Source organism: Amaranthus tricolor, chromosome 14, assembly GCF_026212465.1.
Source record: "Amaranthus tricolor cultivar Red isolate AtriRed21 chromosome 14, ASM2621246v1, whole genome shotgun sequence".
Taxonomy (NCBI): domain Eukaryota; kingdom Viridiplantae; phylum Streptophyta; class Magnoliopsida; order Caryophyllales; family Amaranthaceae; genus Amaranthus; species Amaranthus tricolor.
This window is the reverse complement of record NC_080060.1, coordinates 5,295,374-5,308,981: the sequence shown is the minus strand read 5'-3', so window position 1 is coordinate 5,308,981 and position 13,608 is coordinate 5,295,374. Positions and strand designations below refer to the sequence as shown.

The window sequence follows — 13,608 nt, the reverse complement described above, 5'->3', positions numbered from 1 at the left end:
TCATATATTAATTGTGTAACTACTCAACTGTAAAAATCTAAAATTTAATTTTGCCAAATATGCACCTCTATATTAATTTTTAAAAAATTAAATACAATATAATTTTAGTGGAAAAAGTGCAAGTGAGAGAAACTCGGGTGACCATTGGCGAAGTTGCTCTTGTGGAAACGACCAAGTTAAAATATTTAGGATCAGTGGTCTAAAGCAATGAAGAGATTGAAAAAGATGTTAAGCTTCAAATTCAAGCTATGAATTTAAACAGAGAACAACCAATGGGGTGTTATGTGATACGAGTTTTTCAACTAAATTAAAAGGTGAATTTCACCGAGTTGTAATTCGACTCGCTTTGTTGTATATGAGAGAGTGTTGGTCAGTTAAGAAGATATATGAGCGTATAAATGTAAATGTTAAGGCGGATTTGTGGACACATTAGAATGGATAAAATAGAGAATTTGGCATTGAGAGAGAGGTTATGAGTTCCACACTTGCATCTAAGTTTGCAAAGATGTGTGAAAGTAAATTGAGATTGTTGAAACATGTGCAAGGGAAGCATACTAACATGCATGTAAAAAGGGAGGAAAACATCGCGATCGGGAAGAGAAGTTACGTGGGTGGAGCTAATTAAGAATGTCATAAGCGAAGTTACACTTCTCAGAGGGCTTGATTAGACATAAAACTAGTTGGAAACATCATATTTGTGTTCTAGACCTTGGTTACTCACATAAGCCTACACGTTTATTACATATGCCTTATTTATTGTACTGCCATTTATGATTGCTTTTATATTTATTTGATCATGTTATTAACCTTAATTTTTATCTTGCATTGTTTTCTATTGCTTTTTTGCATTGTCTTATCTTGTTTGTTTTGATTTATTTTTCTTTTTGCAAGTCTTTCTCGAGCTATTAGATTTTTTGATTGCATCCATCTCCATCGATATGGTTTACCGTCTTAAATCCCGCTTTAGACCATGATAATAATTTTTATGAACAAGATATACTGGGTATGATGATGATAATGATGTCAATTGAAGCTAGTTGTTAAAGATGATTATGGTCAAATTAGTTGTCGTTACTTATTTTTGTATTTACTAAAAAAAGTCTAAAAAGTCAAAAATTAATAAAAAAATTACTATAATAGATTCTTAAAAGTTGACCAAAAACAAATTTTCAACTAGATTAAAAATCACTTACAAAATACAAATTTTAATTAATTAACCATTCAGCCAAAAGTTAAATGACAAAAGCTAAAAGCAAACAAAAATACATTTTCCCAAATAAAATAATCACTTACCAAAGTTAAGAGTAAAAATTGATCAATTGACAAATAAAAACTTGGAAAAATTACAATGAATAATACTTATCACCTTTCGTTAATTTCTCTGTAATAATATCAACTTTTGATTAATTTTAAATAGACCAATTTAAGGGGTTTTTTCTTAAAATAATACAAATTTTATTTTATTAATTAATTCCCCAATTTGTTTGCCATATAATCTCATATAATTTGATTTTTAACATGATATGTATTTTCTAGGAAAACACTTCTCTAAGTTGGTATAATTCATGATTAAATTTTTTTTTATTATTATAGGAAAATAGGCAAAATATTGTATATTCATGGTAATTTTTCTTAAAATTTTTGTCCTAATAATTTACTTCATTTTGTATTTTAGTATAATTTAATAAATTTATTCTATTCAATTTTGAATACGGTTTTACGACGTCTACTATTTACGTTAAAAGTATCTTTTATTACTATAAACACCACTATCTTAATTCACCATACTGAACTTCATATTTCGTAACTTTTAAAATCATCTTTATAAGATTGGTTTAAATATGATTATATAATCTTAAAATTATTAATTAGTAAAATATACTAATTATATACAGTTTTGTAGAAGACGAGGTGCAACCGCTTGTCACCTTGCACTTAACAATGTGGCATCACAATTCGTAAATCCTTGTCACTATCTTCGTGTTAGTGTATTTCGTGCACACATCGAATTTCAAAATCTCTTTTTCTTCCTTTAATTACAAACAACGAAACCCCCTACCTCCTCCATTTTTGTTCATTTTCAATCATCTCAAATCAAAACAATACAAATTCAAAGCTTCAATCGAAGACCTTCAAGAACAACAATGGCGGATTGGGGGCCGGTGGTGATAGCGGTGGTGTTATTCGTACTACTAACACCAGGATTACTGTTTCAAATCCCAGGAAGAGGTCGTATCATTGAGTTTGGTAATATGCAAACTAGCGGTGCTTCTATACTTGTTCACACCATTATTTACTTTGGTCTTATCACTATTTTCCTTATTGCTATTGGTGTTCATATCTATGCTGGCTAGGTTTGCTTAACCTCATTCCCCCTTTTTCTTCCTATTTTTCGTTGTTGTACCAGTATTGTTGTTTTTGTTGTAGTTCGTTTGATTTCTTGTAAAACGGATTTATAAATAGGGGGAATTGGATTGTGTACTTTTGTTTATTGAACATTTTGGTTTAATTGTTCGACGTTTGATGATGGAAATTTGTAAGTGTATTATGCTTTTGGATCTGGAAAGTTGCCTTTGCTTTGTTCTGGTGTGTTCTATATCGGTAAACTCTTTTTAATTGCCTTTTTAGTTCAATAATGGTATTATTTATTTACTTTTTGGCAAAGTCTTTTGTATTCAATTAGTGGTTATGGGTTATGATTTGAACTGTTTTTTCAATAATTTGATTGGTAGATTTGGGTGATTCTAATATTGAGGTGAAAAAATCAAACCGAACCAAAAAAAATCGAATTTACACTCCTAATTTTGAATATGATTGAGAAAATTTAGTGATTATAAGTTTTCACTTTTCATTCACCTTAAATTTGTGAATTTTGTATCAGGGTGTATAGACCATAGTAACATTGTACTAATTGGTTCAATGTAAATGGAATTTGCTAACTTTTTTCCATTGATTAGCAGTGCCTTTTTGGAAACTTTTTCCTCGTCCAAAAGAAGTTCTTTTAGGACATTTACCTTAGGAGAAAGTTAGAATATTCTGTTAGTAGTTCCTTGATATGGCTTCAAATTGTGACATAAAGAGGATCTTTTAGTTACTAAGGTTCTGTTCTTTTAGCTTTAGAATAATAAATTCAATAAAACTAATTACAGTGCAATGTAATCTAAAAGTTTCTACAAAGAATCAAAGTTGCTATAAGAATGAATACAATATAGAATAATTGTGCCTTAACATCCGAAGGGTGTATTTCTATGGTAAAGGTCTCTATAGAGCTATTCGATTGAGTTCCTAATAGGTTATATTTCTCGTTAATCAATGATATTAACCTTTGATGAACGTTATATCAGATATGCACATGTACAACTGAAATTCTAGTTTTATAATATTCGGTTAAGTTGGATCAGGTTAGGTTTGGTTTGGATTGAATTGAATTTAGATTAGTTCATACGGATACCTAGTCAAGTTTTGTTTCATTTACTTTGGTTGAGATACTAAATTTAGTTTTCATTAGAGGTTAACAAATCACTTGTTACATTAAGGTCTATTATTTTGTATAAAGATGGATATTGTACTAGCTCACATATAATGTAAATGGTGCGGGGTGTAGATGACAATATTGAGGCTTTGTCTGGTTGGAAGAAAAACAATTTTAGTGGAAACTTAAATGTTTTGAGTGTAGATTAGTTTAGATTTTGATTCCTTATTTGAAAAGTTGGTAATAATGGAAATGTAAAAGGAGAGGGAAAGATGGATGTGGGAAGAAAAAGGAAGCTAAAGGTATAAGATAGGAAATAAGGCTTTTTTTCCTTCCAAAAGAAGACCCTTTTTTCACCTTTAGAAAAACTCTCCCACCACGGAAAACTATTTTCCGACCTTCGCACACCAAAGAAAGGAGATAAAAAGTCATTTTATTCTAAAGGAAAACATTTTCCGCCTAACTAAACACTCCCTCGATATGTTGAGTATCAAACACGAGGATCGAGGCACACCTTCTAAGGAATGTTTTGATGTTAATTAGGAGTATATGAATATCAGCATACGAAGTTTAGGAGTAATGCAATTGTCTATATCAGTACTCAGGATGCTAGAGACAAGATCCAAGTGATTCTAAATCATACTTGTATTTCTATACCAATGTAGAGTACACCAAATAGTGTGTGTTCTTAACACCCATTTTCGTTGTTCAAAAGCTTGTTTGGCTAACACCGAAAGTAAATTTTTGTGGAAATTATAATACCTTGGAAGTTACTTCCTTTGTCTAATTTCTTGGGAAGTAAGTTTTGTTTGGGAAATTGACAAAGAAATTTAAAAGTACCAGCACCCCTTTAGTAATTCAGATGCTTGCTAAAATACTAGGAGTATCAAACAAACAACTATTAAAATAAACAATTTCCAGGAAATCAAAATTCCAAAAGCTAGGGAATTAGGAGGCAACCAAACGACCTAACCAAAATTTAAGTGCTTTTGAAATTGATTATTTTCAGTCTGTTGATGGAATTACGAAATTTGCTATCTTGATGACATAACATAGAATTGTATGCTAATGAAGCTAGTGTATCTAAATATGCAGATTGTTTTTCAAACTATTTTTGCTACAGGTCAAAACCAGGAGTAATATACAATGTTCAGAATTCAGAAAGGTATTTTTTTTGTTTTGTTTTGTTGGGTTTGATTATGATGGGACATGGGAGGATTGTATACCTGCATCTATGGTGTTTCTATACTTTTATACAAGATCCAAAGCAATTACCATACCCAAAAGTCTGAATTGCATTATTTACAAGGTTATCAAGACTGCTTTGCATCATTTACTTCACCAAGCTGCCTATTCCTCCCAATGTTTAATCACGACGCCATCGACAACTTCAATGGACTTTGGCTCTCATGAGAAGCTATAGACGAAAGCGAGCCTCCATAAGATGCCTCATGGCTAGGGTTCTTGTCCTGCTCTCCTAGGACCACGGCATTTCCAAACTGAACCTGCCGCGTGTTATCTTCTTGTAAGGAACCGTCAGCTGTGTTGTTCTTTGCATTGCCATCCTCCAACCCACCAACATCTTCAGCCATGCTGGTGCCTTGACGCATGCTTTCTGTTGGGAGCATGCCATCTCCCCAGCAAATCATTCTAAAACCAAGGCTCCGTGAGAGGATTCGATAAAGCATGGTAAGGACCCAAAAGAACCATGGTAGACAAACTAGGACAATACCGACAACAGGGTAATATGATGTAGTTGGAGTCGCGGGTAGGATCATGTAGAGCATCAAGAAGGTGCCTCCGGAAATAATGCAGCTGAAGAGTAATATCGCTATGACCCATATATAACATCTCGGGTTCAACATCGTGTTTTTTTATCTTCTCCTGAAGAAAAACAATCTTTGGAGAAAAAGGGTTGGTTTCATAACTCTTAATATGCAGGAAATGAGGGATGATTGTTTGATTTTTCGCCCATTTTCGTTTATCCTTGATGCATTTGATTGAAAACGGGCAGGTAAAAGCACAAAAAACCAGCCAACGTAGGAAGAAATTGTAAGAAATTTTAGATGCACCAAGGAGAATTGTTTTATGGAGATAGAATTGTTGTAGGAAATTGTGGTGTTTCAATAGAACTTTTTGTCTCAATAGAGAAGATAGTAGGCGCCAAGATAGGTCCTTCCTCAACATAAGCAATTAGTTGGCAAAATGGGTGAGAGGAATTCAATCCTTTTGCTGTTATTTTAACGGATGGGATTTTTGTTGTTAATTAAAAAATTTCTCATTTTTTTTGGAGGAGTAATGGATAAACTAGAAAATTCTAAACAATAACGGTTATTTGGAAATACCACAAAAAGACAAAATATAGAATATTAAAGTAAATAAATTTTTTGAAAAATGAATGTCGTGATCATCCTAATTGACTACATATTTTGAAATTTAGTATAAACATCCATTAATATATGAAATATAATTCGACCATTTCAACCTAATAATTTGAATAGGTTATGATTCTCACAAATATCTATAAAATAACAATACGTAAACTCACAACAATAATGTCTTTTATATAGTTACAACATATTTTCAACATTGTTGTTTTATCGAGGAAAGCCCAACTATGATGAGGCTTAACAACACAACCACTAAGGATGAATGCATAAACAATTGTCAAAATAGACACATGTTTATGTTTATATCAACCCTAAAACGTATAAATTTGCCTAAAATAAACTAGAAAATTAAATTAAAATTTTTTATGAGAACTGATTTTGTTCAGACTTCAACTTGAAGATGAATTATTAATTGAATTCTAATTTGAACTTGATTTCCTCGAGCTTGAAATGAGCAATTTTTTTTGAATTGAGTCGAATTAAAATCGGATTTAGTCTCAACTTTATCTCTAGATGGACCCAAATTTAGATTCATTTGACCAAGGATTGGCTCGACCACGACGATCTTACTTTCTTCCAACACCGCAACACATTTCTTGCCCAGAAAAGCAGGCCCCGTCCACCATTCTCCCCTCTCTAACTCCATCAACAATGGCGGCATTAGCTCGGCTATCAAGAAACGCCCTAAAACTTTCACTTCCCCTCCGCTCCCTTTCAACCGCCGCAACCTCAGCCGTGCAATCCCAGCAACATTCTCCAAAGATACAGATAATTGAATCACCAGATCGAGTGAAATGGGACTATAGAGGACAGAGATTGATGATTCCTTTAGGTCAATGGAACCCTAAGATTGCTGTTGATGCCTATGTTGCTCCTAATGTTGTCCTTGCTGGTCAGGTTACTGTCTGCGATGGTGCTTCCGTTTGGAATGGCTCTGTTCTTCGTGGCGATCTTAACAAAATTACTGTTGGATTTTGCTCTAATGTTCAGGAAAAGTCTGTTCTTCATGCTGCCTGGTCTTCTCCTACAGGTTTTCTTACTTTTGCCCCATTTGATTTTATAGTATCTTTCAATTATCTGTAAAATTAATGTGAAAAATCGCAGGTGCACATCAAATTATGTGATTGTTATTATCAATTGTTGGGTGTTTATTATACATAGTATAGTACTAATATCAAAAAAACAATTATTCTTACTACCCTCTTTTGAACTTTGGCTTGTAATGGGCTGAACTGATTGTCACATTTAACCGGCGGCCAAGCCGGACTTTTAGGTAAAGGGGCTAAACAGGCAATCTATGGTATTTTAGATGGGATGGGGATGTCGAAAAGCTAGACCATAGTTGCCGAAGGGGCCAAAATCGATATTGGAGAAGGTTAATTCAAAAGTTATTATCAATTGTTGGGTGATTAATTACACTTAGTTTTCCCTTTTCAATTTAGCTTGTAATGGGCTGAATTGAATGTCACACTAAGGCAATTTCTAGGTGAAGGAGGGCTAACAAGGCATATTAAAGTTGTATTTTAGATGGTTGAGGTTGAAAAGCCGGACCATAGTCGTTGGAGGGGCCAATTTCATATCCGAAAAGGAAAATTCAAAAGGGGGCCATGGCATACCTTAAGCACCCCTCATTTCACCTCGGAACTGCCATTCACAAATTAGACATTGTTGTTATGACTTGTGTGGAAGTGCTTCTTTACCGTAATGGGGGTAATGATAAAACTGCTGAAATTTATATCTATGAGGTTTTGTTACTTTCATAACAGCAAGTATTAGTCTTGGAAATCAGATGGATATGTACGTTTGAGGTTTTGGTTTTGGCCTACAAATGTTAATTTCTTAGTTTTATGTTCAATACTTGCTAGGACGATGTCGTAAGTTCGGAAACTCCTCATTTCCAGTTAAAAGTAAATGGACACCTAGCCTTCAATGTTTTTTTTCAATATTGGATATGGGTTAGGCTTTGATCTTGGGCATTTGAAATTCAGAACTCTGACCTGTCAGAGATATTACCTCACTTACCTGGATAATAATTCATTAACTTTGACATTTGGATTCAGGATAAACAATTAGAACTTGGGCGCTTCCATTGACTTTGAAGGTTATCTGAAGGTTATGGGCATAACCTATCTGTGGTTATTGGAGTCATTCTTTTGTGCTCTTCCTTTGGATGAATCTGAGATTAGATACAAGCACAAGATTTTGCTTGCTCATCTTCCTTTTATAACAAGTGTTCTATTATTTTTACTTGCCATCTTTGTTTGGAGTTGTACATGACTAATGTGGCATGACATGTGATGATATCTTTGACAATCAAGAGGTTCTCAGGATCACCATCTATCCTTCAATTCTTTTTTCAACTTAATAATCCATTTTCTCTGGCTTTGTTACTAAAACTTTACTGTTGTGTTAGATATTACTATCAGAGTGATACATTTGGTTATTTACATAAATATTTCACATTTTTGGCATTATATGTATGCTGAATCACAACGGGTTGAGTATCCTACATAAGAAGCAAAGTGAAAGTTTGAATAGGATAGGTTTCTTGCCTTCTGGGTCATAAGCAGATCTTGTATATTAATCAAGCTCTAGAGGTGATTAGGTGAAGTAATTTCCTTTTTTTGTTGAGAAAGTTGTATATAAGGTTTATGATTTCAAGTGGCTTTTGGAGCCTATAATGTTTCTCAGAGTAAATTTGTATACTCCTACGTATGCCACAAGGAAGTACGAACTTTCCTCCAAGCCCTCAAGTAGGCAATACCAAGCTTCCTTATGCACCTCTAAGTTATTTAGTTCACTAAGTTTCTTCTCGTTTTTCTTGATTTGATGATATCTCCGTTCTCCACAAGTAAAAATATTCTCTCCTTTATTTTGTTTCACTCATTTTCATAACTTTGCTCATTATCTTGCTACTCAAGAAGGAAAGATCATTTTCTTTACCATCTAAATTCTAAAAGACTAAAACCCTGCAAATTGAGGTATACATTGCTTGTTCATATGGAATTCAATTGCATCGATAAGTGACCCAACCCAAAAACATGTTCTGAATATTTGGCGTGCAATCATAAGATTTCAACTCTATATCGATTTGATGCAAACTAGCCTTGATCCAAAAAGTTGAAGGTCTTAAAGTGGTAACTTTATTTTTTCTTTGTTTGTCCATTGAAGATAAGATATTGATCAAGATATTAAGTGCAAGACTCATTGTGGGTAAATTTTATTGAGGTGTGCCTATAAGGTTAAAAGGAAATTTCTATTAGACTGTCATTAGACTAGCACTACTATTTGGGTAAGAATTGTTTAGCTTTTAAAAGAGATTGTTATAGGAATATAGAGGTAGGTGAGATGTGTATTTTAAAGATGAATGAGTGGACATACTCTATAGAATAAAATCAAAAATGAAGAAGACATATGAAAGTTGTTAGTTGCTTGAAGAGAAAATTAGAAAATTGTTTACCTTTGGTTATTCATGTGCAAAGAAGACCTCAAAATGCGCTAGAAAATTAGAACTTTGGAAAATTAAGGAGCTTAGGAGAAGAGCTAGTTGAAATATGACTTGCACCGGAGTAAAAAATAATATGAAAAGTTTTAATTTTCAAGAGTATATAATTATACATAGGAATGAATGAATGAAAGAGAAGAGTTATCGAAGATGATCATTAAAAATTGATTTTATTAATTGTTGATTAGTGTTAATTTTGCCAAATAATATACAATCTTTGATAGCGACATTCTCTCAGGTTACTTTTTTTGGTATGGGATTGAGACTTTGGCATTCTTGATTGATGATAGGAATGGGTAAAGGTCCAAGATCCTACTAGCACCTTGTTGGATCCTACTCTATTTTAAAGGCATGTGCCTATTTCTTTTAACCATAAGGTCCAAGTCTAATAGAAAATTTGCGGATCTTGAATCTTGATTTTAGACCCTTAAAATCTACTTATGAAAATATTTTTTAGGGTCTCTCGGACGGAGTTCAGATCCCGGTCCAATTGTTTAGAACCTTAAGATTATCTTCCAAATTTGGACCCGACCCTAAAATTAGGTTTCAGATAAGGGTCGAGTCCAGACCTGATTTGGACCCTAAAATGATCATTCCTACTTGAAGATTTGTCGGGGTATCTGACTATATCACATCACATTTTAATGATGTGAATCACTATCTTACACAATTGATATATCAATCTTGTAAATTAAAAAGGGTAAGAGTGGATATTTTAGTTGTGCATGTTAAATTCTACCTACCCTAAAGAACACCTTGTAGTAGTGATTTTTAATCCTTGACATAAGTTTGGCCAAGCCACATGTTTAGGCTAGAGCTATGTAAGCGTTAGTTCTCAACAAGTGTTTTCAGGTTCGTCAATGCCTAAGATTTTGGAGACACAAAAACACCGAGACAAACACAAATTTTGGCTATAATGAAATATAGTAAAATGACTTGTTTACTCATGTATTTCCTCTGGTCCTATTTGAAATTTGATATTTGAAAAGTACATTTTTTAGACGAGTTGAACAAGATATTGATTGATTATATAATTTCTTACAAATTAACGAGAGAACTTAGGACAATAACCTATGTATAGCGTTAAAAGTACAACTGTAGCATTTAATGAGGAGTGTAGGTAGTACATTTGACCTTGTGAAGTTAGAGATGTTTGCTTTCAAGGGTCAATAAAATTCCTTTTTATTTTTACAAGATTAAGGTTGCATACATAGGACCTTCCAAACACCGTCTAAGTGAGCGCCACTTAATGACTTTGGGTTAATATTTAATAGAATGTTGTATATGATGTATATTTCATTCCCTAATAACAACATGGAACTCAAGCTGCTCATCATGGTTTTGTAAGGCTTTGAATTGATTTGGTTTATGTGAAAGTATCGTAGGTTTATATGGTATATTAAGGTTCATTGTTTCACATCACCATCAGTGTTTGTACAACATTTATCGCTTGCGTTGATTTGTTTTGGTACCCGACCCCTTATGTTCGGATAAAGTTGGCTTGATGCAAGCCTAAAGTTACATTAAAATAATCTGTAGTGTTGTCCGAGTATTCAATGTGAGGCAGAGTTGCAGGCAAATACGCATTACTTGTAGCTTTTGTTCTTGCTGATGGATATGATATCCTGTTGCTGAGGAAGTCCTTGATCTGTAAGGTGTAGAAATCAGGAATGTTCCTTGTTTTAAGAGAGTTTGAAGTATATGCTCTAATAAGTTTTAAAGGTCCATTCATTATCGCATTTTTAGAGCTACCTGCTCATGAATGAATGTGAAAGAGGATTAGAATGGTTGTGTTTTGTGGCGGGTCTGGCCTGTTAACCATAATTTGACCTATAAATTTTTCCCTTTCGAACTCAAACAATATCCAAGGGTTTCTTTATTCATCTACCTAATCATTGCTAGAGGTGCTATATGAAGCTCTTCAATAATGAGTACAAAGAGAGAAAGCAAAGTCCTCGATTTCAATCTTAAAGAAATAGTGAAAAAACAACTAAGTATAGATATTTTTGTAAATTTCTGACATTTTCTCCTATCTTCCTTTGTTTCACACCACTTAGTTGAAGAAAATGTGTCAAGGTTCTTTTAATTTAAAATAGTAGAGTTTCTGCGTGATCTATATTTTCGCGTTGAATCATCTATTGGTTCAAGTATTGATTTGTGAATTTTGAGTTCAACTGAGGCTAGCTGCTTGAAGGCCCCAAATTCAGCTAATTTTGGTCTATATTTCCATCCTTCTTCGTGTAGTAATGCGAACCTATTTTTTCACTTAATTTTGGTAACGCAGTTAGGGTTCTATTTTGTATTGGAGCCTTGAAGGTGGGTTAAGGTGAGTACAAACATGCCACTTGATCCTGCCTAAAGAAGTTGCATTTTTCATTTTAACCAAAATGATCCATTCAAAATTATTTGATTCTGTGTATTAAACACCATCAAGTCACCCACTGGGCAGTTGTAATGATGTACGAGAATCGACTCCTTTCCTCTAGTCATCCTTGTGAAGGGAGTACGGGTATGGATTGTCCGTCACCTTCCCTTACCCAGACCCTGCTATCAAGCGGGACATTGGGTGTGATGATGATGATTTTTGATCTGTAGTTTTGATTTAGGATCTTCAGGAAATATTTTTGGTGTTTTTATGTATAACTGCCTGTGGTTTCTGTGAACATTGAACTTTCCAAAGATGACTGTTACACCACTGTTTGAACTGCTTTATAGCTCAAAAACTGTAAAACTCACTTCTAGTGGGAAATGGACTGCAGCTTCGCCCGTATTCTACAAATTCTGAATTTCAAATGTTGGCCTCCCGCAGTCCCACCCACCCTCAGGTGCCTTTATTTAGATTCTTATTTGAATTCTTATCCAACGGTGAATCTAAATTGAACAATGTGTATGAACTAGCACTATTTTCTTCTGTCCTTTTGTATTTGCTTTCACCTTGCCAACTGGCAAGAGCATTAGGAAGCAGGATTGCGAGTTGTTCAATATTTAAAGGGCACTTACGCCTTAGGGTCGAGGTATACTTCTTAGTCTAGATAATGACTTATCCTTGCAAGGATGGTGTGATTCGGATTGGCCTATTTGTCCCTTGCTCGTCGCTCTCTTATTGCGTGACTTGTCTTTTAGGGTATCATTATAATTAGAGGTGTTCATTCGGGTCATCAGGTTGATTTCGGGTAAGGTGTTTCAATCGGTTTGAAATTGGGTTTTGTGTTCATATTGCTTTTGACATAATTGTACTTCATTTTTTAAGTCGGTTCAAATCGGGTTCTTGTAAATTTTGGGTCATCGGATCTGTTTTGACACCTCTAATTATAATGATTAATGAATAAGCGTAGAAATTTTTGCTTTATCTTGTTGTATTTGCACTTGTCAGGTTTACCGGCTGAGACATCCATTGATAGATTCGTGACCGTTGGTGCATACTGTCTCTTGAGATCATGCACAATAGAGCCAGAATGCATCATAGGACAACACTCTATTCTGATGGAAGGTTCGTTGATAGAGACTCATTCGATCCTTGAAGCGAGTTCTGTGGTTCCTCCTGGAAGAAGGATTCCTACCGGTGAACTCTGGGCTGGTAATCCTGCCAGATTCGTGAGAACATTGACTCATGAAGAGACCCTAGAGATCCCTAAGCTTGCTGTTGCTATCAACGACCTGAGCAAAAGTTACTTTTCCGAGTACCTCCCATACTCGACTGTATATTTGGAGGTCGAGAAGCTAAAGAAGAAGTTGGGACTTAATATTTGAATCAATTTTTGTTTAGGACATTTTCAAGTTCATGGTATAATCTTCATCATCTCCGAAATAAGCGTAGTATATGTATAACTCGTTTAACATGATTTTTGAGCTCTGTATTTTCCGAAAAGTTCTAGTAAAGTGTCGAAACGATGATATACAAATGAAACATGGATTTTTCCATGTAGTATTTTGTAGTGATTTTGCTTCATTAATTTGAGGCTTTGATTTATATAAATCCTTGCTTTATAGCTGAAGTGCCATACTTAGTGGGATGATCTCAACATACCATTTTTTTTCTATCACATGATTGGCTAAAGAAAGTGGAGCGCTAATTGTGCATCAAAAATCCAAAACCTTGCTTCAAAAAACATTAATTAATTATATGGTTTGAACTTTGAATCATGAAACTTATGTTTCTATGAGACTTGTGAATAAATTAAGTGGGATTTGAAACATAATTAGTACTCTTTTGTTTTTATTTGTTTTTTTATTTTATTCAA

At 34.0% G+C, this 13,608-nt stretch overlaps 3 protein-coding genes across 3 annotated transcripts; 2 read left to right on the top strand and 1 right to left on the bottom strand.

The window, feature by feature from the left end:
• Nucleotides 1-1,995: 1,995 nt before the first annotated feature.
• LOC130799940 (uncharacterized) lies at nt 1,996-2,558 on the top strand. Its single transcript, XM_057663239.1, has one exon. It carries the CDS (start codon nt 2,145-2,147, stop codon nt 2,352-2,354), a length of 210 nt encoding a protein of 69 aa, XP_057519222.1. The 5' UTR covers nt 1,996-2,144; the 3' UTR covers nt 2,355-2,558.
• A 205-nt stretch (nt 2,559-2,763) lies between these two features.
• Nucleotides 2,764-5,769, bottom strand: LOC130799939 (uncharacterized). Its single transcript, XM_057663238.1, has one exon. The coding sequence runs from the start codon at nt 5,335-5,337 to the stop codon at nt 4,843-4,845; it is 495 nt and encodes a 164-aa protein (XP_057519221.1). The 5' UTR covers nt 5,338-5,769; the 3' UTR covers nt 2,764-4,842.
• A 528-nt stretch (nt 5,770-6,297) lies between these two features.
• LOC130799938 (gamma carbonic anhydrase-like 1, mitochondrial) lies at nt 6,298-13,362 on the top strand. The gene is made up of 2 exons (XM_057663237.1): nt 6,298-6,892; nt 12,741-13,362. Exons 1-2 carry the CDS (start codon nt 6,376-6,378, stop codon nt 13,115-13,117), a joined length of 894 nt encoding a protein of 297 aa, XP_057519220.1. The 5' UTR covers nt 6,298-6,375; the 3' UTR covers nt 13,118-13,362.
• The last annotated feature ends 246 nt before the right edge of the window (nt 13,363-13,608 follow it).